The 20,903-nt window shown below is 41.9% G+C and overlaps 1 protein-coding gene across 2 annotated transcripts in view; it reads left to right on the forward strand.

The window, feature by feature from the left end:
• Positions 1-2,520: 2,520 nt before the first annotated feature.
• The window catches only part of COL1A2 (collagen type I alpha 2 chain), a 37,229-nt gene continuing 18,846 nt past the window's right edge, over positions 2,521-20,903 (forward strand). The window contains exons 1-19 of one of the 2 annotated variants that reach the window (XM_084507839.1): positions 2,521-2,764; positions 5,864-5,899; positions 7,427-7,510; positions 8,846-8,902; positions 11,024-11,068; positions 11,161-11,214; positions 11,530-11,583; positions 11,955-12,008; positions 12,560-12,613; positions 12,892-12,945; positions 14,552-14,596; positions 14,824-14,877; positions 14,989-15,033; positions 17,206-17,259; positions 18,898-18,996; positions 19,079-19,123; positions 19,240-19,338; positions 19,857-19,910; positions 20,012-20,119. In XM_084507839.1, coding sequence (XP_084363965.1) covers positions 2,675-2,764; positions 5,864-5,899; positions 7,427-7,510; positions 8,846-8,902; positions 11,024-11,068; positions 11,161-11,214; positions 11,530-11,583; positions 11,955-12,008; positions 12,560-12,613; positions 12,892-12,945; positions 14,552-14,596; positions 14,824-14,877; positions 14,989-15,033; positions 17,206-17,259; positions 18,898-18,996; positions 19,079-19,123; positions 19,240-19,338; positions 19,857-19,910; positions 20,012-20,119 — 1,185 coding nt within the window. In that variant the 5' untranslated portion in view covers positions 2,521-2,674. Of the gene's footprint in view, positions 2,765-5,114; positions 5,207-5,860; positions 5,900-7,426; positions 7,511-8,845; positions 8,903-11,023; positions 11,069-11,160; positions 11,215-11,529; positions 11,584-11,954; positions 12,009-12,559; positions 12,614-12,891; positions 12,946-14,551; positions 14,597-14,823; positions 14,878-14,988; positions 15,034-17,205; positions 17,260-18,897; positions 18,997-19,078; positions 19,124-19,239; positions 19,339-19,856; positions 19,911-20,011; positions 20,120-20,903 lie in introns of those variants that run through there. The other variant, XM_084507838.1, reaches the window with a different exon arrangement.

The following is a 20,903-nucleotide window of genomic DNA, read 5'->3' on the forward strand; positions in this document are numbered from 1 at the left end:
TGCTTAGACAGAGTAGGTGAGCAATGCAACCTACCTTTACAATGGAAGCTGTGACAGTATATTTATGATAAAAATACCCAACTTAATAGGCCCTTGTCACTTACCCTGAACTCATTTAGTGTTGTTTAAATCAGTGCTGATGGTAGAAACAGAAAGATTATTATTTCTTCAAAAATATGGAAAAAGACAATGGATGTGTACTAGTGAACAAAGTGACCAAGGGCTCCACAGGTTCTGAAGGTCAAGTATGCATCCAAGAAAGTTATGTCAAAGCTGCCAGTCCTAAAGAATTTCAGTTATGGGTGTTTCAGCATGGTGGGGTTTTGACAGAAACCTTTTGTCATGGGAAAAGTGCCATACCAATGAATTATTATTCTTTATAGGGGCTGGGAGCTTGTCTTTCCTGTGTAAAATTTGAGGGGAAGGAGGGAGGGAAATGATGGTTTAGTTCAGTTCGGTCAGGATATGTATCCACAGTGTTGCACCTCCAAGAGAAATCCTTTGGTAGAGAAGGGCTATCATTTCTTGAAAGCATGCAGTTAAGTAGGCAAGCAATAGTTGCCTGACATTGTGTATATGCAATTAGAACAGATTTCATCACAAAATACTCTAAATATTATTATAAGCAGATGATGAATGTTCTGTTGGTGCAACAGAGACTAAATTAATCTGAAGATGAAATGAAGAAAAACTCCTATAGAGTCGAATGATTGATTTCAAGGGACAAGTCTTAAAAACCCTGCAATTCACCGGAAGCAGAGGTGTCAGGAAACATTCATTCTTGGACTCCAGCCTCAGCGCTTTGGGTCTAATTTCAATAATTATTTCAACTTGTTGGAAGCTCGGTGGGCTATTGTAGATTTGTGTCGGTACAAACTTTGAAGCAGTTAACTTTGCTGCCCAGCTCAGTTTTAAATCCTATTTAAATCGATGCCATGGATATGATACGATGTGAAAGAATATGTATGTGCTGTTTATGGGGTATACTTTTATTACAGCGTTGGTACTGTCACCTGTAGGGCTCCCGTTTTATGGGCAGACACACTTTGCTGGACCACCTTTTGCCGATGCCGTTTTTTAGCCCGAGACCAGGTTTTATTCCACGTTTGCCACCCATTTCACCAGCACTCGTGGCAGCTTTCACCCAGGTCCCCAGAGGCAGCCTCAGCCCGGCCGGGGCCCCGTGGGCTCATGCCGGCCCCGGGCTGCGCCCCCGGAACACAACCCCAGCGGGGTGCCCGTCAGACGGACGCCCCGAGCGGAGCCCCCCCGCTCTTTGTAACCGAGGCAGCTTGCAGAGGAGGGCCGGGTACGCCCCGGCACCTCCCCGAGGCCAGGCCGAGGGAGAGCGGCCCCCTTCGCCCCGGCAGTGAGACCCGCCTGCTGGGCGAGGGGCCGGGGGAGGGAAGCGGAGCCCGCCCCGACGGAGGGGACCCGCTCCTTCGTCTCAGAGCTCGCCTCGTCCCGGGACTCCCCTCAGCGAGCGGGGCGGGGGCTCGGAGGAGCCCCCCGGGCGGGGAGGCGGGCCGGGGGCGGGCGGGCTGGCTGCGGCTTGGCCCGGCCGGCGGCACCACGTCAGCTCCCCTCAGCCGCGGGGGCCGGCGGGGGCGACCCCGGGTGACTGCAGCCCCCGGGGAAGGAGGACGGGGCTCCGTCACCCCCAGGGGCAAGGCGGGCGGCTCCTCTCAGCCGCCCCTTCCTCCCCGAGCGCTGTGGGGCGGTCGGGGCAGACCCCCTCCTTTCCCCCTCCCCACACACCCACACCCTCCGACGGCAGCAGCCCGCTGCGGGGCAGACGTGGCAAGCTGCGAGCCCTCCCTCCCTGCCCCGGCCCCGGAGAGCCGCTCTGGGGCTCCGTGCCCCGGCCGTGCCCCGGCTCCACGGCCCCCGAAGTGGGGCAGCCCTGGGGACAGCGGCTGAGGGGCACCCCGGGCTGCTCCCCTCACGGGGACCCCCGCACGGTGCCGGGGCGGCTGCGAAGCTGGGAGGGGGAACCCGGCGGAGACGGGGAAGGGAGGGAGAGCGAGGGGGTGGGGGGGGCTCCGCCGTGGCGCTGCGGGCGAGGGGATGCGGAGGGGGGGGCAAGCAGGGGCACGGCAGGTAGCCCACCCCCAGGGTGCTGGACAGCTCCCGCTTTGAAAGCCCTCGGAGCGCCCCCGGGGGCCGCGCAGCCCAAAAAAATTAATAATGATTAAAAAAATCAGGGCGAGGGGCGGGGGACGGCTTGAAAACTATATATATATATAAATAAATAATAAAAAAATCAGACGGCGAGTCAGATTTTCCTTCCGAAAGCCTCAAAGTGTCCACGTCCTCAAAGCATGGAACCAATTTAGCGTGGCCGCCTCCCTCCCTACCTCCCTCCTTGCCCTCCCTCCCTGCCTCCATCCCTGCCTGTCCCCCCCCCTCCCCGCCGACCCCTGGGCACGTGACGGCCCTGGGAGCCGCGCGGGGCCCGCGCCCGCCCCGCGCCCATTGGCGGCGCCGGGACCCTCCTGCGGTATAAGTAGGGCGGAGCGGGGCCGGGGTCACTGAGCGTGCCGGGCAGCGGGGGTGTGCACAGGTCGGGGAAGCACTTCTCGGGGTCTGTATGCCTGCGTCCCGCAGGGAATAGCTAGCCACCGACCGGGGGGGACTCTGCGGCACAAGGAGTCTGCATGTCTAGCGTCTAGACATGCTCAGCTTTGTGGATACGCGGATTGTGTTGCTGCTCGCAGTAACTTCGTGCCTAGCGACGAGCCAACGTAAGTTGCTTTTTCGGCGTGTTCGTGGCCGGGGTGGTGGCAGGGGGGCGGCTGGCCGGCCGGCTCTCCGCGCTCTGTGCCCGCCGTGCTCCCCGCCGACGGCAGCCCGCGGGGCTTTCGGCGCCCCGGAGAACAGTGCCACCTCCGTCCCAGGGCAGGGGCTAGGCTGGTTAGGGTGTTTTTTGTTTTTTTTTTGTTTTTTCCTTCCAGAGTTAGGAAAGGATGGCAAAAGCACAAGGAGGTAAAATTAGCCCAAGGAGCCCCACCAAAAACAGAACAAAAGAAAAAAAAAAAAAAAGAGAGAAAAAGAGAAAAAAAGAAAAAAGAAAGAAAAGGGAAGAAGAAAAAAGGAAAGAAAATGGGAAAAAAAAAAAAAAAAAACGCATCCAAAGGAGAGCAGATGCTTAAAGCCCCGGCGAGACGGGAGCGGGGTCTCGGCTTCCCCCCCGCGCCCTCCGCGGCTCCCCTCGGGCCACCGCCGCCGCGCCCCCTGGAGGCGAAGCAGGGAGCGCCCCGAGCCGACGGGGGGCACCGCACGGCCCCCCCGGGGCTCCCCGCAGGCTTTAAGCCGCCCGACGAGGGGGGAAGGCGGCCCGCGGCAGGCAGGGAGGCTCCGTGTTGAGCTGAACGGGGTAGCAGAGCCGAGGGGGGACCCCGGCTGCCCCCTGCTGCCGGCCCCGAGGCTTCCTCAGCCCGGTGGCCGAAGCCCGAAGCGAGCACGGGGGGCCCCGTCTAAGGCCTGGCCCCCGGCCCGTGCCCTCTCCCCGTGCCGGGCGGCGGCAGCAGCGCCCTCGGCTGGCAGCTGCGGGCCGGCAGCGGGGGCTGAGAGGCTCGGGCGAGGAGCCCGACGTCCCCACAGCATCTGCCCTTTCCCCAAATAACACAGCGCAGCCATCTGTGTCAGCAGCACCCGCAGGCAGCCGCTTTCTGAACTCTTATACTGAATTACCAAGGGTATTCTGCCCTCTGTTCTGGAGCTTGGTGATGTCCCGCACACCGCCTACTGTGTGAACCATTTGAATTCAGAGCCACCAAACACCCCCTAAATGGACACTTTTTTGGGGGTATGGGCACACCACACCCAACAACCTGCTAGTAAAATGTCAGATTGTTGGCACTGAAGTGTGGTGAAAGACATTTTTTTACCATGGTAAGTTTCAGCCAAAACCAAATCAGTCACTGCTTGAACTCTGGAAAACAGATTTTAAAAGTTGAGTTCTGCATCTGATTAACAAGAGCATACTTAGAAGGAAGTAACATACAGAAACAGAGTTTCTTGCTATTTGGTGGATAATAGCTTCAATCTATTCTGGTTACACAATGGCATTTTACATCTTGGAAATGGGTCCATTAGAGGAGAACCATTCCCCATAAGAAGTGCGAGGGGCCATCTATATTAAAACCTAAAGTTGTGGCTTCCAATTAGTGACTTGACACGTGTCATCATGCCCGGCTTTATTCATCTATTGCATGCACACATATGAGAAAATACATGTATTTCTTTCCAGGGAGATATTTTTAAGCGCATTTACAACAGGCTTATAGAAAATAACTGTTTTTTTTTTTTTATGTATCAGCCAAATTACTTGTTTTATTTTATTAGCAAATCTGTTTTGACTTGGAAAGATATAGTGACCACACTTGTGAGTCCTTACAGTTTAAGATAATCACATTAAGAGAACGAAATTGCATTAAGAAAATGTTTTTTGCTTTTTAAAAATACGTTCTTATTTAAAATACTGAAATGTCAACCTTTTAAACCATTGAATCCACAATCTAATTATCTCTTTTTTTTCCTTTCCCTTCTTCCTGCAGATGTGAGTGAGGTCAGTATGATTATTTTTCATCTTATATATAATATTCAACTTCAATTAACGGGCTAGGCTACCCTTTCAGGGCAATATTTACTAACCTTAATTCCCAAGGTGGCCATGGCAAGGTACCAATTAAATCCTGAAGGGACTGCATGGAAATGTACCCACCCCAATTTCTCAAGTGGGCTGGCCTTTTTAAGAGACTGCCTTCATAGGTGTAAAGATCATGAGGAGAAAATAACTGAGCAGTGGTGTTCGGACGTTATACCTGGCAGTTTGGATTGGAGATGACTATACTTTAAGGCCAGTCTTCCAGGCTAAATTGCATTGCACAGAAGGATTATGAAAGAACTCAGGTGTGACTTCCATTTATGTTATATTTGTAGGCTTTAATAAGTATAAAATTGACAGTCTTCAATAGAATGTTCTTATGTAGGTGCATATATTTTCACTTGATAGTAAACTCTTAGCCTTCCTAGTAATTTAAAAAGCATAGGGTATACTTACATATATTGTACTGGTGTAAATTACAGAGTTGTAAGAAGATGAGCCTAAATTTGTACAGTAGTTTAGTTTAAAATATTGGGATAATTTGTATCTTTTTTTAATTCTCTGCTTTATCTCTTCCAGGCATCTGCAGGGCGAAGGGTAAGCACTTTCATTTTTCTTTTGTGGCAATGTAGATGACATCAAATATTCCCAGGTAGAGTAATATTTTGTGGAATGTTGGATGACAGAATATTGACTAAATCATTACTTCCAGTGTTCACTGAGATGAGTAGGACATAAAGAGGGAACAGTGGGTGCAACAGGTTAACACCATGGAAAATTCAAATTTTGGTTTTAACCTGCTTTATCCAAGAGCAGAACTAAGCATACCAAGAACAAAACTGCCTCAAGGAAGGATTCTTGTTCCACAAGATTTCCTTTAGAAAAGTTTCATGAGTTGAACTGTACACTAATATCTATACTGGTCTAAAAGGCTAAATAGATTCCCTTGTATTTCTAAAAGTCACTATTGCTAAATTAGAGCAAGTTATTCAGACAAGAATAAAACAAACTGTGTAAGTACTTCTGTGGACTGTGCAGTGATGCTTTGACTGACATAGTGATGATAGTGACTAATCTATTTTCAATAGCGTATTGAAGAAAAACAATATACCATAGAAAATAGGTATAGGACATCTATACGCAGTCTTCTTTCCCTTTTTTCATGTACACTACTTATTTTTAATGTACCTCTTTCTCTGTATTGTCCTGGAAAATTTCCATGGTAACTCATTAAGTTCTCTTTTCTTCCAGCAGGGCCCCAGAGGAGACAAAGGGCCACAGGGAGAAAGGGTAAGGAATTAGATTGACACATTTATTTATGGTCTTTGAACAGTTGTTGGAAAATCAGTATGGAAAAAAAAACAGTGTAGGCATTAATGACAGATCCAATTATTATACATGCAAGCTTCTACAGGTACAATTTTGTTAAAAAAGAAATCAAGTTTTCTATGTACCAACGCTGCCACTGGCAATACCACTCCAACCTACTTATGATCATTGTACCTAATCAGATGTGATTTTGGTTCGGAGAACAGCCTAGCACTCCAGATGATGGTTGCAAACCTTTTTTTTTTTTCTGACTGCTTGTACTGGACACAGTGCATAAAAATGCAAAAGAGAAAGTTGTCACGTAAAGACAGTTTTTGAACAGGATGGTGTAAAGATAAGCTGTCAACATCAAACCCAAATAGACAAAGGTAGCCTAGAGGATCATTCGATACCTGTACCTACAAAGGTGGCTTGAAAAAGCTCTCCTCTTGGCAGCTAGGCATCTGTCATCCACATCTTATCGGTCAAAGTGGACATTGTGTTGTTAAAGGCAATTTTGAATGTAACTGTAGATAGAGGCAGTTGGTATGATAATGTAATTATCATGTTATAATTAAATTGTATTTAATTGTAACGTTCATATTGTTGATATCTGCTTTTTGGTTTGCTTCTGCATCACTGCTGCTTTTTATAGTGTTGTATTCTGAAATTCACATCCTTAGTTGATATTTGCTTTAGGCTGCCAGTATCTACATCTGTTTAATGAAGTAAAATACATGCTTTATCCTGAAGACAAAAAGCCTAAACCTGTCCCTTTCAGAATCCTTAAGATTTTTTTATTATGAATTTTATTTAGACCAAATGAAATGCCTCACCTCAAATACTGTGATGGCAAACCTCGATCAGCTTTGTGTATTGAGGATGATAGAATGTAAGAGCAAATGTTCTGGACTGAACACATGTCCCTTCAAGCTGTTGGAGTGGTTGTGGCAGTGATAGCAAAGTGGCGGTACCGAAACGAACCAAAAACCTGTGGAAAATACTCTTTCATTGTCATCAAATTTCTGATTATAGCAGCAGATAATCCAGGTTGATTAAAAACTGGCCTTTGACTTTTTCTGGATATGTTAGTTCATAGCAGTAAGACTGACCTGCCAATCCTCAGCTTGTCAGGGAAATTTTTTGTCTCTCACAAACAGAATCTGTTGGGCTGTGTGGGTTTGCATGGGTAACCTGGGGTTCATGTCCAAGCTTTGGTTGCTTGAAATGAAACTTCTCAATCTGGAGGTTGTGCTTTGGTAGCATAGTTCAATATTACCCTAGTAATCTTCCCAAATATGAAACTACAGGGTGTATCTGATTGAGGAGTGGCAAGGCAATGTAAATTCAGGCTATGCTTGTTTTCTGAAGTTGGACATACTTTGCAACTGCATGTACAGCAGTGCTGCAGTATGTGCTGTAGGTTCCCAGTTGTTAATATATTCATCACTTTAGAGATTTTATGAGTTACTTCTAATATTCACATTATAATCCTCCTTTTGCCTGTAGGGTCCACCAGGTCCACCAGGCAGAGATGGTGAAGACGGTCTACCAGGTCCTCCAGGCCCCCCTGGTCCTCCAGGTCTTGGCGGAGTAAGGCATCCAAATTTTATGTTACTGAAACTGATAATCTGAGCTTCATAACATCCAAAGTGGAAAACACTGATATTTTGCTGGAGAGTAGAGGAAGCATACTCTGAAGAGAAGATCATGCCGACCACTAGAGTCTGCATGAAATTTGTGGTCCCAGTTCCAGTGAAGCACTCCTTAGGATTTCCTCAGGAACTTTGGATTCTATATTCAACAGGGACTTATGCAGAGGAGCATATCAACCCCATTAATTAGCATTAGATTTGTGCTAACATAATATGTGGATTAGGAGTCAACTAAATGAAACCTGTGCAGTTAAGTGGATGGACAAAAGAAATACAAGTTTGCTGTTGTGTTCAAGAGAAAGCAACTGTACTGGAATAAGCTTGAGGAAAACTACCCTTAAGCTAGAAGTCCATAATTAAACGTCAGTACCTCTCTTCCTTTAGAATTTTTCATCTATCCACATTAATGCTGCAGAACACAAGTGGACTGTCACATACACGCTTTCTGCAGAAGTGTCCATCATGTATGCCCTGTCAAATGCTGATTTTAACTCTTTGACTTTAGCTTGGGCTGGGAGCATAAAGAAATTAAACAGTGTTTTTTTAGGTAGTGTAGTAAATCCTCTGCCACGGACTCTTGCCCTCAATATGTATAGCAATAATTTATTTTCCTATTAGCAAACAGAAAACTGTTTTTATTAGTTTCTATTATTTTAGTAGACTAAAGAAGCAAGCGAGAAAAGGATTTTTGATTGTGTTGTATAGAACTCTTCCGTTTTAGTGAAGAGATAAAATATATGCCACAAAGCAAGAGGTGTATTTGTCTACAAGACTTTTATATAATAAAAGGTCAGAAGTCCAGTGCAGTGTCTTTGAGGCTGCATACTCTGCAGATATTTTTGAAGCTGAAGGGCCCATCTCATCCAATAGTGCATCGGGGCTGGGCAGTGAATTTTACTTAATGTGGTAAAAAATATGCATAACTTCTGTCATTAAGCAGAATGATTTGAGAGATTCAGGAATGTTTTCAATTTTTAATGGGCATCAAGTCTACATCTTTAATTTTCAGTTCAGGCAATTGCAGTGCATTTCTTACTACTGTGTAGATATTGGAGGCCAATGTGTAAAAGGGTCTTCCTGGTGAAATAGTCTTTCTGGAAAGAAGCAAATATGAATGTATTTGTTACAGTGCCATGTTTACTGAGTTTTAAGTATGTTGCTTTAACATATCATGTAACAAGTCAGATGACAGTTACATATAGAATGATAACTATCAAAACTTGTTAAAGAAAAAAATGTTCATGCTTTAATTTCAAATTTTTGTCACCCACAGAATTTCGCTGCTCAATATGATCCATCTAAAGCGGCCGACTTTGGCCCAGGACCTATGGTAAGTATAAGATTTAACACTTGATAACTTGCATAAACATGTATTTCACATTTTCTTTTGAGTCTAATCCAGCTGCATTAATTCAAAACATAGTTTTAAAATCTGTGTTTTGATCATATATCAAGTCAGACTGTAAACTGATCCTTTGACATAGCACAATGTGAAGTGCTAGAAATAAGTCTTAGGACTGTATCGTCAACTTGAATATAGCACAAGTAGGTCTTGTGCTTTAATTCTGTCTGTTGAAAACATTTTCGTGAATCTGGTTATCCAATATGGAACATCTACTTTGATACAGTATTACTTTACCTGTGTTGAGACAGAAGAAGTTTGTGTTGTAGGAATGAGATCAATTGTAAAGATGCTCTCTAAAGCAGACACAGATCTAAAAAGTAACTCAATATCTCAGTCCCAGTCAGTGACCATTTTATCTCCCATGGCTGTACAACCCTTCTGGACAACCCTTTTGGCATCCTTGTATTGTACAGGTTTGGCAGAACACTGGCCACTACATTTGGTTCTGAGCAAGTGAAAGCTAGCACTTGCTGCTACAAAGTTACTCTGAGGAGGAATCTTTCCCAGTATACTATTTTTAAATGGACACTTAAGGAGTTGTCTGCCTCTCTACATGAATTTCTAAATATTCCTAATGTTAGCAGGTATTCTTCAGTACATGTAGATAGCGGATTATGGGTTAAATTCATCACACGCATTGACATCATGGACAATGCATCTGATGGGTGAGCAGCAGGATGAAGGCTGCCAAGGATTATTCTGGGTTAAGTACTTTTTTCCGTTCCTGAAAGTAGTATATCATCAGATTCATTTTTGAAAATACATTGGCATCCATTAAAACTGGATTATTTTTAATCAAGTTTGGCCTTCAGTGTCTGACAATAAATTAGAAAATGTAGATGAGGATTTATATGGCATGTCACCATTTCTAAAAGCTCCAATTATTGACTCAGTGAGGGTCCATTGACAGCAAAAGCAGTAAATTCTATCTCTTCTACGAGGTTCCATAAAGAAAATGTGAGAGATTAGGAAGACAGAAAAGCAGGAAAAAACAGTTATAGAATATAATTTGTGAAAAGATTCACAGGGTTTATGCAGCACATATGATTCAGGCTGTCCAGTAGCAGTTGTTTTTTCCTAGAACTAGTGCATACTGTTATAGCAATATGATTGCATTAGCTTCCATAGGTTAATGCCTATAATGAATATACATTTATTTCCCTTGAGAAAATTTATTCAGTCTCATTGGGATGGTATATAAGCCATTGAAAAACTGTTAGCCCCCTTGCAATGAGAAAAACCTAACAGGGTTCCCAATGAAATTTTAAAAGCAGGTAAAAGTATAATAGCTTCTGTTGAAATGTCTGGTGAAACATCCATTTGGACAATAGAAAATTAAATTAAATTTCAGTTTAAAGTTGTTTGCGTGCTTAGTAAAGCTTAAGATAACTGTGAAGGAAGTGCACTAATCTATGGAAAAATCCCTTTTAGGAGTGATTTTTGACCAAATTTTGCAAGTTGTATGTAAATCTCTAAAATCAGCCAATGAGAGTATATCAGTGATTTATTTTGGAGGTGAAATGAAATAAGTCAAAAACAAGCAAATTAAGATAATTAGAGTTAGATCATTATTTGAAATAGATGTATGCTCAATATTTGTAAGAGGAAATCGATTTCTTTTCAAAATGACGTATGAACCTCCTAATTAATGGTAACACTTCCATTTGCCCAAAACACAACCTTTCTTAATGTGTTGTTATGACTGTCTTTAAACTCTGAAAGTTCATGCACAGGGAGGAAGTGAGTATATAGAGGAATAAGCCACTGTGTGAAAGTACTTGTTAATGAGGCAGAATAGAATAAGATGCTTAATCAAAAGGTTCTCAGCCATAATGGTACATTCTTAAGTCATCTCACTGGCTTCAGATTTGTTTGTATTTGGACTGCCTATGCAGATCTCTTAATTTCCTCAACTTTTGTTTGGACATTGCACAATGAAAACTGTTACCTTTACCAGGATTTTAGGAATGCCAGGTACTGGTGTTATAGATGAGTTTATGAAATAGTGATTTTTAAACAAATAAAAAGAATGTTTTTCCTCCATAGGGTTTAATGGGACCTAGAGGCCCACCTGGAGCATCTGGACCCCCTGTAAGTACACTCAATGTATTAATCAGTAGTAGGATTTAGACATACCTATAAAATAGCCAGTTCAAACACTAACAATCTCCATTCTCTTCTAGGGTCCTCCTGGTTTTCAAGGTGTTCCCGGTGAGCCTGGTGAACCTGGTCAAACAGTAAGTACAGGTTTCATTACAGACACTTAGCGTTAGAAATAAGATGCAAAGATAGGCCTGTAATGCTTAGGCCTGTTAATCCTATCCATATGCTTGTTTTTGAATGTTAGAATCGCTTGATCCTGTTACAGAAACAGGAGCTGAGCATTCAGATTCAGACTCCTGATTGGGAACTCATGAAGTACAAAGGCAATTAGGATGGAAGTACCTTTATTCAGTTCAGGCTCCAGCTATGCCCAAACTCTGTTGAGAAACCAGGGAAGAGGCTTACCTGAAGAAAGGTGCTCGAAGTAATACTCAATCTATTTTTAACAGGGTCCCCAAGGTCCTCGTGGTCCCCCTGGTCCTCCAGGAAAGGCTGGTGAAGATGTAAGTTGTTATTAAAACTTTTTAATCTCTTTGAGGGTTATGATTCAACTCTAACATTAGATTATTGTTAAACTAAACATTCTAATGGCCATCATTTCTATATTGTTCTTTATTATCAGAACAAATAAGCCCCTGAAAATTATTTAATAGTACAAAAAATGCAGTCTGTTGGAAATGTACAGAAAAATAGATAACTCTAAAATCTCTCCAAATACATTATTTAGCTTTCTGAAAATGGGAAAAGGGAAGCTAACAAGCTCTTGTCTACCAAAAAGGAGAAGCTTTGATAATGTCTTTTCTTATTAAAAAAAATATGATGGTCTTTTATAAAATGAGCTTTCTTCTCAGTGCATTTTTACCGCGTTTTTTAGGGTCACCCTGGCAAACCTGGAAGACCTGGTGAGAGGGGTGTTGCTGGCCCTCAAGTAAGTATTGATCTACTTTCTGTTATAAAACAGTGCTCTTAGCAAAGAAACCTAATGACATTTCTGAATTGCACCCCATAAACAATCCATCAATATTGCATATATGGATTAATCTCAATATCTCTGTTGTAGTTCTTACCTTCACGGCTATCATGTAGTTATGTCTTTCTTTTGTTCCCTGTCCCCCACCTCCTTACCCCCATAGTAAAGCAGAAGTAATAGTAACAGGTAACATAATGAGGAGCTACATAGGTGGTGAGCAGGTACCTTGGCATAGAAACTTAAAATAGCTGTCTATCACAGGTTAATTTGTGTAATTTCTGGGATACAGAACTGGAAAATCAGGTTAATTGTTTTTAGTCTTTGAGCAGGTCTGATCTTGGGAGGTTTGGGAGTGGACTGCGATCCTCATTGAAATGATTGTGGGTCCTCACTTGAATGATCATGACCCCAATCTACTCATTAATTTTAATGAAAGACTGATGCTTTTTGTTTCTTTTTAAATGCAATATAAAACATGAGAGACAATCATGCATGTTCTGTGTTTTTAGGGTGCTCGTGGTTTCCCTGGAACTCCTGGTCTGCCTGGCTTTAAGGGAATTAGGGTGAGTCTACACATACCTTTTACCTGAATAGTTAAAACTGACAACACTTTAACATACTGAGAACACCTGGAAACCTCTTCAAAGTTGAGAGTATATATTCTAAATGCTTTAATATCTTTGAAGTTTTTCTCTTGGCAAAAGAGAATGCTTTAAAAAAATGTAAGATTATATTAGAAAATCATCTTGTATAGAAAGAATTTACCTCTTAAGACTATGAGTTTGTGTGTAGCAGTTACTGAGAAAATACATACTAAATATTTTTTTTCTACTCAATATAGGGACACAATGGTCTGGATGGTCAAAAAGGACAACCTGGTACTCCTGGCACTAAGGTAAAGATGAAATCTGAAAATGTTGTGTGCATTTTTAGCTTTTAACTCTTTCTAGGGAAATATATCTGAAGTCCTCTCCAATTGATCTTCCACGTTGTCATTGAACATTCCTCAGTTGCAATGATACAGAAAGCAACAGATCCATGTAAGACAAATACTTGCACCTCAACGTGAGAAATCATGTTGGGGCCTTATTCTGAAGCCCTTAGTCGAGAGATTACTTTAAATAAGTAAGAGCCACAGAACTGGGCTGCTAATAATTGGCTTTCTCTGCTTTTCTACAGAATGTAGTTGGGGTTTTTCTCTAAAGCACACTGAAATCAGAATATCTCATTTTTCTAGAAAAATCTGATATGTTGCTTTATTTTAAGGCTTTCTGCTAAACCTTTGGATAAATGCAGTGCTCTTCTGAGTTAAGGATGCTTGATCTTCAGTCTCTTTTCCTTTTTACCTTCCTTAGTTTAGTGCATATTTGAATACTCGGATTAAGAAAGTGTTTTTAAACATGGTATAGAAACATGTTTGGCAAACTCTTCTCTCTTAATTTCATCTCTCCTATTCCACTTCAGTATCTAATAGCAGTGTTCTTAAACACTACTGCACAATCGGGTTGTAGGAAAAATTAATGCTGCTGATTTATTCATGGTAGATTTGTATTCAAAAACTTGTAACAGTGAAAAGGTCAAGTAGTAATTCTCATTATTGCTTGTTTCCAAAAGCTTAGAACTACTTGTTTATAGGGTTATTAATTGTATTGTAGCATTCTCCCATATCAGTGCAACTTGTTAACCTTCAGAAAAAGTTTGGTAATGAGATAGCAAGCACTTCTCTGGTGTTGGAGATTAAAAGCAGATAAAGTAAATAAGTAAATAAAGGAACAGGTATTAGTAAGAGTACTAATCTGACTGGAAAAAAATGAATCAAAGATACTCATAAGATTAAAGCAAAAATTTCAGGAGGTTGCAGCATTTAAGACTAGGTGCATTCAGATATGTTCAGGGTACCAGTGCTCTAGGACAAATCCTGTCATTATAGGCCAGTCTAGACCATCTGTGGGCTTGAGAGCTCAGTCCTAAAGGGAGATAAATCATATTTTAGTGGCTGCCACTTATATCAATAGTACTGGTCTTAAGGATCTACCTCAGATATTTCTGTTGTATTTCCAGATATGTGACAGCACAGGTTAGGAACCTAGTAGCCATAACCAAAGGCAAAAGAAAGTATCTTCTCTAGCTAAATAAAGCTGTCATTTGATTTGAATTATTAGTTCATTATTCAGGCCTTATCTCTTAGATGTGTGCTGCAGAGTAAATATTACAGAATAAAGGAAGGGGGTAAAGAAAGCAGAAATTGGAAAATGAAACAACTTGCTCTGGACCTCTTCTTCTAAGGTATTTCAACTGGCCCTGTTCCAGTATATAAAGGGACAGTCACTGTCTCTGCATCCTTAGGAGATGATGTGCTGTTATTCTGTATGGTGGTGTGAGTGCTACAAAAGACAAGGACAGTAGAATACAGCAATTGAGTATCTCTTTAGATGGTGTTGTGCTGTCTGTCCAAGGAATCCTATGAGTAATTTAAGCCTGTGAACTTTCTTCTTTCTTAGGGAGAGCCTGGTGCCCCTGGTGAAAATGGTACCCCAGGACAACCTGTAAGTATCTAGTACTGTTTTCAAAAATTTGATAGGTATGGCTCAGCCAGTGTTTTGGCCAGTTACCATCAGTGACACTCAAGCTAGCTAGATGCTGTAATATAATAATCTATGAGTATATGGAATAGAATTGTCTGGCTGCACCCTTCTTCGTATAGTGACTTAGCAGAAGAAAAAAATATATACCTTTAGTGAACAGGTGTAAATGAATTTAATTTTTCTTTCAGGGTGCTCGTGGTCTCCCTGGTGAGAGAGGAAGAGTAGGTGCCCCTGGACCAGCTGTAAGTGGCTTTCTATCCGTCTGTTTGTAGTCATGAACAGCTGCTTATTGTGGCTTTCTTTGATCTTTGAATCTCTTTCCAGTTTTTACTTACCATGTTTTCTGCTGACAGGGTGCTCGTGGAAGTGATGGCAGTGCTGGCCCCACTGGACCTGCTGTAAGTTCCAGTCTTGATCTTTAACAACCTGGTTCCATTAGGCCTTGTGTCCACTATTTCCTCTATATAGGACTTGAGAGGGAAGGCTCCAGAGAAGTTGATTCTGTGGATGTTTTTAACACGGGTCTCTTTCTCTGATGGTCTGATAAGCAACAGTATAAGTCCATTGCAGACAATATCCTCAGGTTTTATATTAAACACATCTTTGTCGAAGGGACAAAATACTCTCATTGACACCAGTGTATAGGGAAACAGCTGACGAACAGAATCCTCAGTTGCACCAGTGTAACAGAGCAATTCTCATCCCAGATCTAAAGAGACTGTGTACTTTTTAACAGGTAGATTCCATGCACATGTTGCAAAGGACTAATATTACATGTGTCCTGAAAGTATTGTTTGCACACTGGGGCACAGCTTTGCACCTGCAATACTATTCCAGTAAGTGCTGATCCAGATACACCCCTTTTAACGGAGTTAGTGTTGCCATAGTGTACCACCAACTTCAGTAAACCTCATTTATTTCAGTGATGTAAATGTAGGCACAAGGGTAGAGTTTCAAAGCTTTAAAAAAATAAATCAGTAATAGCCCAGAATAGTTTTTCTTTCTTGCATTCAAAATATGGGTCAATGATGAAGTCATACTTGGTCCTGTCTACTTTGCCAGAAGTTGATTTTAATACTCCTCGTCACAGCAAATATCTTTCATGCTTCAGCAAAATAGAATGTTTGCAGAAGTATGAGTTTCACTTCAATTCCCCCCCACAGTATTTAAAAACATACATCAGTAGGTATTTAAAACAGACAAATAGACAACCTGTAGTAGCAGGGGTTTGCATTGGGTCAATTTGTCTATGCCAGTGAAGTTATTTTACGTATACTTAAGTTACAGTGCTGCAAATACTCTGTAAAGCAATTATTTTTTTAAACTAGACAAAAATACCATGAAATTCTTATTCCTCTAGGAATTTAAAATGTCAAGAGTCACCATAATGGAAATTCAGAAAGTGTATATATTCATGCATATTTACAGGACAATTAGTCTCATTTTCTGTATGCAAAACCAGTGAGAATGCCAGGTACACAGTTTATAATGACTGCAGTAGGTTATAGAATGTCAGAAGCCAGTTCCTATTTGCTATATAGGCTGACCCATTTGAATCTCTTGGAACTGAGGCAGTTTTATAATGGGTATTTATAATTCAAAGATATTAGCTCACAAAAGCAGATGTCAATCTCCAATAGCTATGAATGAGTTGGATATTTCATTAATAATCAAAGAAAAATTATCCCTTTGTATTTTTATACATTAAAGAATAACAGACTATGAATCCATCAGTGTATCTCCTCTTCTGGTGTCTGGCTACTGTATGCTAGGAAACTTGTCCTATCATAATCATAAATTTCGTAACAGTTGCTAGGTTTGGTAGAAGGTCCTTGGCAAGCTGACATGAAAGGGCACTGTGGCTGTGCATACTTGCAGTCTGAAATTATTCTGTTTATGAATCAAGATTGCTAATCTGTTCTCACCTTAGAATCAACTCCTGCCCTCAGCAGCTGTTACGCTTGATCCAAATTCTAGTAAACATTTTTACTGACTTAATTGAAAGTTTGGTCAAGCACTGGCTTGTAAAGTGGTGCAGAGATCTCACCAATCTTCTTCCCATGTGTGAAGGACAAATGCTGTCAGCAACAACGAGCTGTTGTGATAGGCCAGAACAGTTACTGCTGTGGAAGTGTACACAGTTGCCCTTGCACAGTAAATGTGTTGGAAACAGCCACCCAAGAACTGCAGTTGCAGGGTGCAGTGCTCTCCTTCATCCATCTTGGGACTGTACAGCAAGATATCTTGCCTCGCTGATGCCTGTTTCAGCCCATCCTCTGTTTTATTCTTTCTCAGGTGTTTGCCCTCAAGGCAAGGTTTTACAAGTCATTGCTTAACTCACACACTTTTAGCTTCACTACAAATGTTTTTCACCATTGACCTTGCTGTCAGCTGTTTGTAGTGAACCAAACCTGTCCATTTGGAGTTGCAAAAGGCAACCAATGTTCTGAAGTGGTAACGTGCAGAAATGTCTACGTAAATGTGCATTTTAAATCTGTTTACTTGAGCAAGCAAGGTATTTGTGCAATCACTGAATGCATTTACTCATATTCTTCCCCTTGGTTTCACAGGGCCCTATTGGTGCTGCTGGTCCTCCAGGCTTCCCAGGTGCTCCTGGTGCTAAGGTATGAATATCTCCTTCTACTGGTACAGTGAATATAAAGTACAGTTACTAGTATTGATAGGCAACAAAAATACACCCTTTCTGAAGTTGGAGTGCTGTCTTATCAAACTGTTACAGATCAGAATGAGCATGAATTCCTACAGTACTTGGAGAACTTGATATATGAAAGTTAATATCAAATACAGCTGTTAATTTCATAGCTGATAGTCACACATACTGAAGTGACTGTATTATCTTGTGTGACAGATGCAGTTCTACATCCAAAATACATGTAGAAAAAAGCTCAGGAGGTCTGTACAGCCAGCAAGTCGTGGCTGAGAGCTGCAGTTGCTAATGAGTTAGGTGGGAGCTGACTCAAAGGACTGATGCTAGGCAGGTTCAGCAAGATGTATAACCAAATTTTTTCACTGCATCCTATGTGATGCTGCTGTTTTAAGCACCTTTGAAAGGTGATATGGATCATGACAAATAAGCAAAGTAGCAGTTCTTGTCACTTAACATAAGTGGAGAGCAAAGAAGCTGTAGTTGAGTTTCAGGCTCTTTCCAACCTGAGTTCTTGAAATTACAATGCAGAAACTGCATTTGAACTTCCCAGGTTTAGGGCAACGCCATTTTTCTCTTGTAGACTACATGATTCAGTTTATTGCTCGGATCTTAGCATTTTTACCTGGGTAAGGCTCATTATTTTGAATTTTACTGGAATTGCTCAGAAGACTTTAGGCAAGTGTCCATGCACTGCGTTTACAAATTTCACTGACTATTTGTCAAGAAGAGCTGCATACACTCATATGTGGTGTGATACTATTTTTCATCCTTAACATGTGTACACAAATTCTATGTTGCAGTAGACAAAATTCTTACCTTGATCTCCTTTTATAGGAAGATAGAGTATTGTTTACTAGACCTCTCTATATTAACTGCATGGAAGATGAGGAAAAATTGTTCTTCTGATGGTTATTCTGAAAAAACAAGATTTCTGGAAATCATGAAATCTGTTCTGATACAGATGTCAATGTGGTTACAGCAAATAATTTCAAGAGAAAACCTCTTACATATCCAGGGCGTGGACTCTGGATACTTACAGAATTTCTCATTATAAGTTGTCATTATGTTCAGTTTAGGCTTTTATAATAGACTTAGTGAAAACAAAGTTCTGAGAGCGGTACCAAGAACCTTTACCCCTATCATTTACACCACTGTGAGCACTGTTCCACAATACTCTGATCAGCCATAATTTTGCACTTTGCATCAGTGCAAATTGAAGCTTAAGGTGCAAGATAATGGTCAGTTAGGTGTCAAACACTGTAAGGCATCTTCGGGCGCTGCTGGTGATAAATGGATGCAGATAAGACTGGAATCTTAATCCTAACTTTCTAGGCCAACCTTGTGTAATTCTTGATAATAACACAGATAAGCTGATAATCTGTTGTTCACATTTTAACTATCAGCTTCAGTGTGGCCTACCTGGGATTCAGTGCCTTCAAAATTCAATGAAGGCTCTCAGTCCCTTGATTCCCTGGTCTCTGAAACAGGAACCTGTGTCTTACTGTTGTCTTAATGTCAGGCAAATAAAGGATTGCTTTGCTATTGCCCTAATGTTGTGCATGCTGATAGAGAGCTTTATCCTTTTCTCAAACAGGGTGAAATTGGACCTGCTGGTAATGTTGGCCCTACTGGTCCTGCTGGTCCAAGAGGAGAGATTGGACTTCCTGGTTCCAGCGGTCCCGTTGGCCCTCCAGTGAGTAGCTTGCTAGTCTTTATTGTTGAATGGTGCACGTGAGACTCTGAATTAACCAGTATCATATTTCCTGTCTTAATAGGGCAACCCTGGTGCTAATGGTCTTCCTGGAGCTAAAGGTGCAGCTGTAAGTAGAGCCATACTTCCACTTGTTTGCTTTAATTTAAAAAGTATAATAAAAATCAGTTAATGCAACAGAAAAGATAATGGGCTCACAATACATTTTCTTCCTCTCTTGGGCAGGGTCTTCCTGGTGTTGCTGGTGCTCCTGGTCTGCCTGGTCCCCGTGGTATTCCTGGTCCTCCTGGCCCCGCTGGTCCAAGTGGTGCTAGAGGACTTGTTGTAAGTGACTTTTTCTCTTGCATGTCTTCATTTGAAAGCTGGACAGTGTCCATCACTGTAAAAGATTTCCTCTAGATATATTTTTGCATTTAATGTAGACACTTGTTGCTTCACTATAATTAGGCATTGTAGCTCATTTCTGTGTTACTGTTACTGAGGCTGAGGAGGTTGACTTTGTACTCCCTTTGAGTGCAAGAACTACTAAGCTCTGTCCATGTTGATGCTATCAAGAGACGTGACAACAGTCTCCCAATCAGGCCCTCAATGGGTATCCTCAGTGGAGGAACCAGCCCTTAATGCTTCATACTTCCATTACTGTCACTTCTAAACATCTTAACATGTTTGTTTTCGTGCCCATTAGGCCAAAAATACTTACATTTATTGACCATCTATCAGAATAGAGGCAGATGTGACATTGGATGATGAAATATATTTTTGATTCATGAAAGCTGTACAGGTAGAAAAGGATTCTTAGAATGGTATGTAATTCTGTAACCTCTTTTTATGTTGGACTCTAGGGTGAACCAGGCCCTGCTGGTGCCAAGGGAGAAAGTGGTAACAAGGGTGAGCCTGTAAGTATGGCAATGTGTGAGTGTTGTTTCAATGAATAAAGCCTCATAGTACCTGCAACACAGCATCTGATTTCTTCTTTTCCTATGTTTGGTCGAAATAGGGTGCTGCTGGCCCTCCCGGCCCTCCTGGTCCAAGTGGTGAGGAAGGCAAGAGAGGCAGCAATGGTGAACCTGGCTCTGCTGGTCCCCCTGGCCCTGCTGGTCTGAGAGTAAGTTCTCTTTTCATGTTCCAGAAGTAGAAACAAAAAGGAAAGAAGAAACTAAGCTAGACTTTGCTAGACAAAGACAATTTAAATTATTTGAAGTCATTAAATGTGTGTTATTGCAGCTAGGCAAAGCTCATTTGCCATTCTGAGCCTTTTGATTAGCTGGGAACAATCCCGTTTTTGCTCTGCATTAATGCTGTTTACTATCTTATCCCTGAATTAATTACAGGGTGCTTTGTATTATCCATTGTTTAATGTTTAGTGAATCATTATTGATTTCCCTATAAACTTTCATGATGGGATTTAACTGCTTGAAGGAGATAATTGGCTCACAAATAATGCAACAAAGGCTTCAATTCAGTGTCTTCATAGGTGTATAGCACCCTTTTTTCTGGGGGAGGAAACAATGCAGTGACTTTCAGGAGGCATGTGGCCTCATGCAGGAGCAGGAATTCAGTGGAAAAGGCTAGGAAATATAGGCAGTGTTTCCACCAGGTTTGATAGAGACCAGGATTCAGTATTGCACCTCATGTAGGTTGTACAGAGTCAGATGAGCTAGCAGTGCTCTGCAGAGAAGTGAAGGTGAAACACTACCTGCCAGGTTGTGGAATCCTAGCTGTTGGCCACACCAACTGTTAAATTACACTGAAAATGCTCTCTTAAAGTAGGTTAAAGTGAGAGATTTCTTATGCTGCTCAGTACAAATGTATGTTCTAAATGCTTAGAGCTGCGATTATGTTATATTCAGCATACCTGCTTGAAGACCTGAAATTTAATAAGCATTATC

The sequence above is a fragment of the Aythya ferina genome (assembly GCF_964211825.1).
Source record: "Aythya ferina genome assembly, chromosome: 2".
NCBI lineage: Eukaryota > Metazoa > Chordata > Aves > Anseriformes > Anatidae > Aythya > Aythya ferina.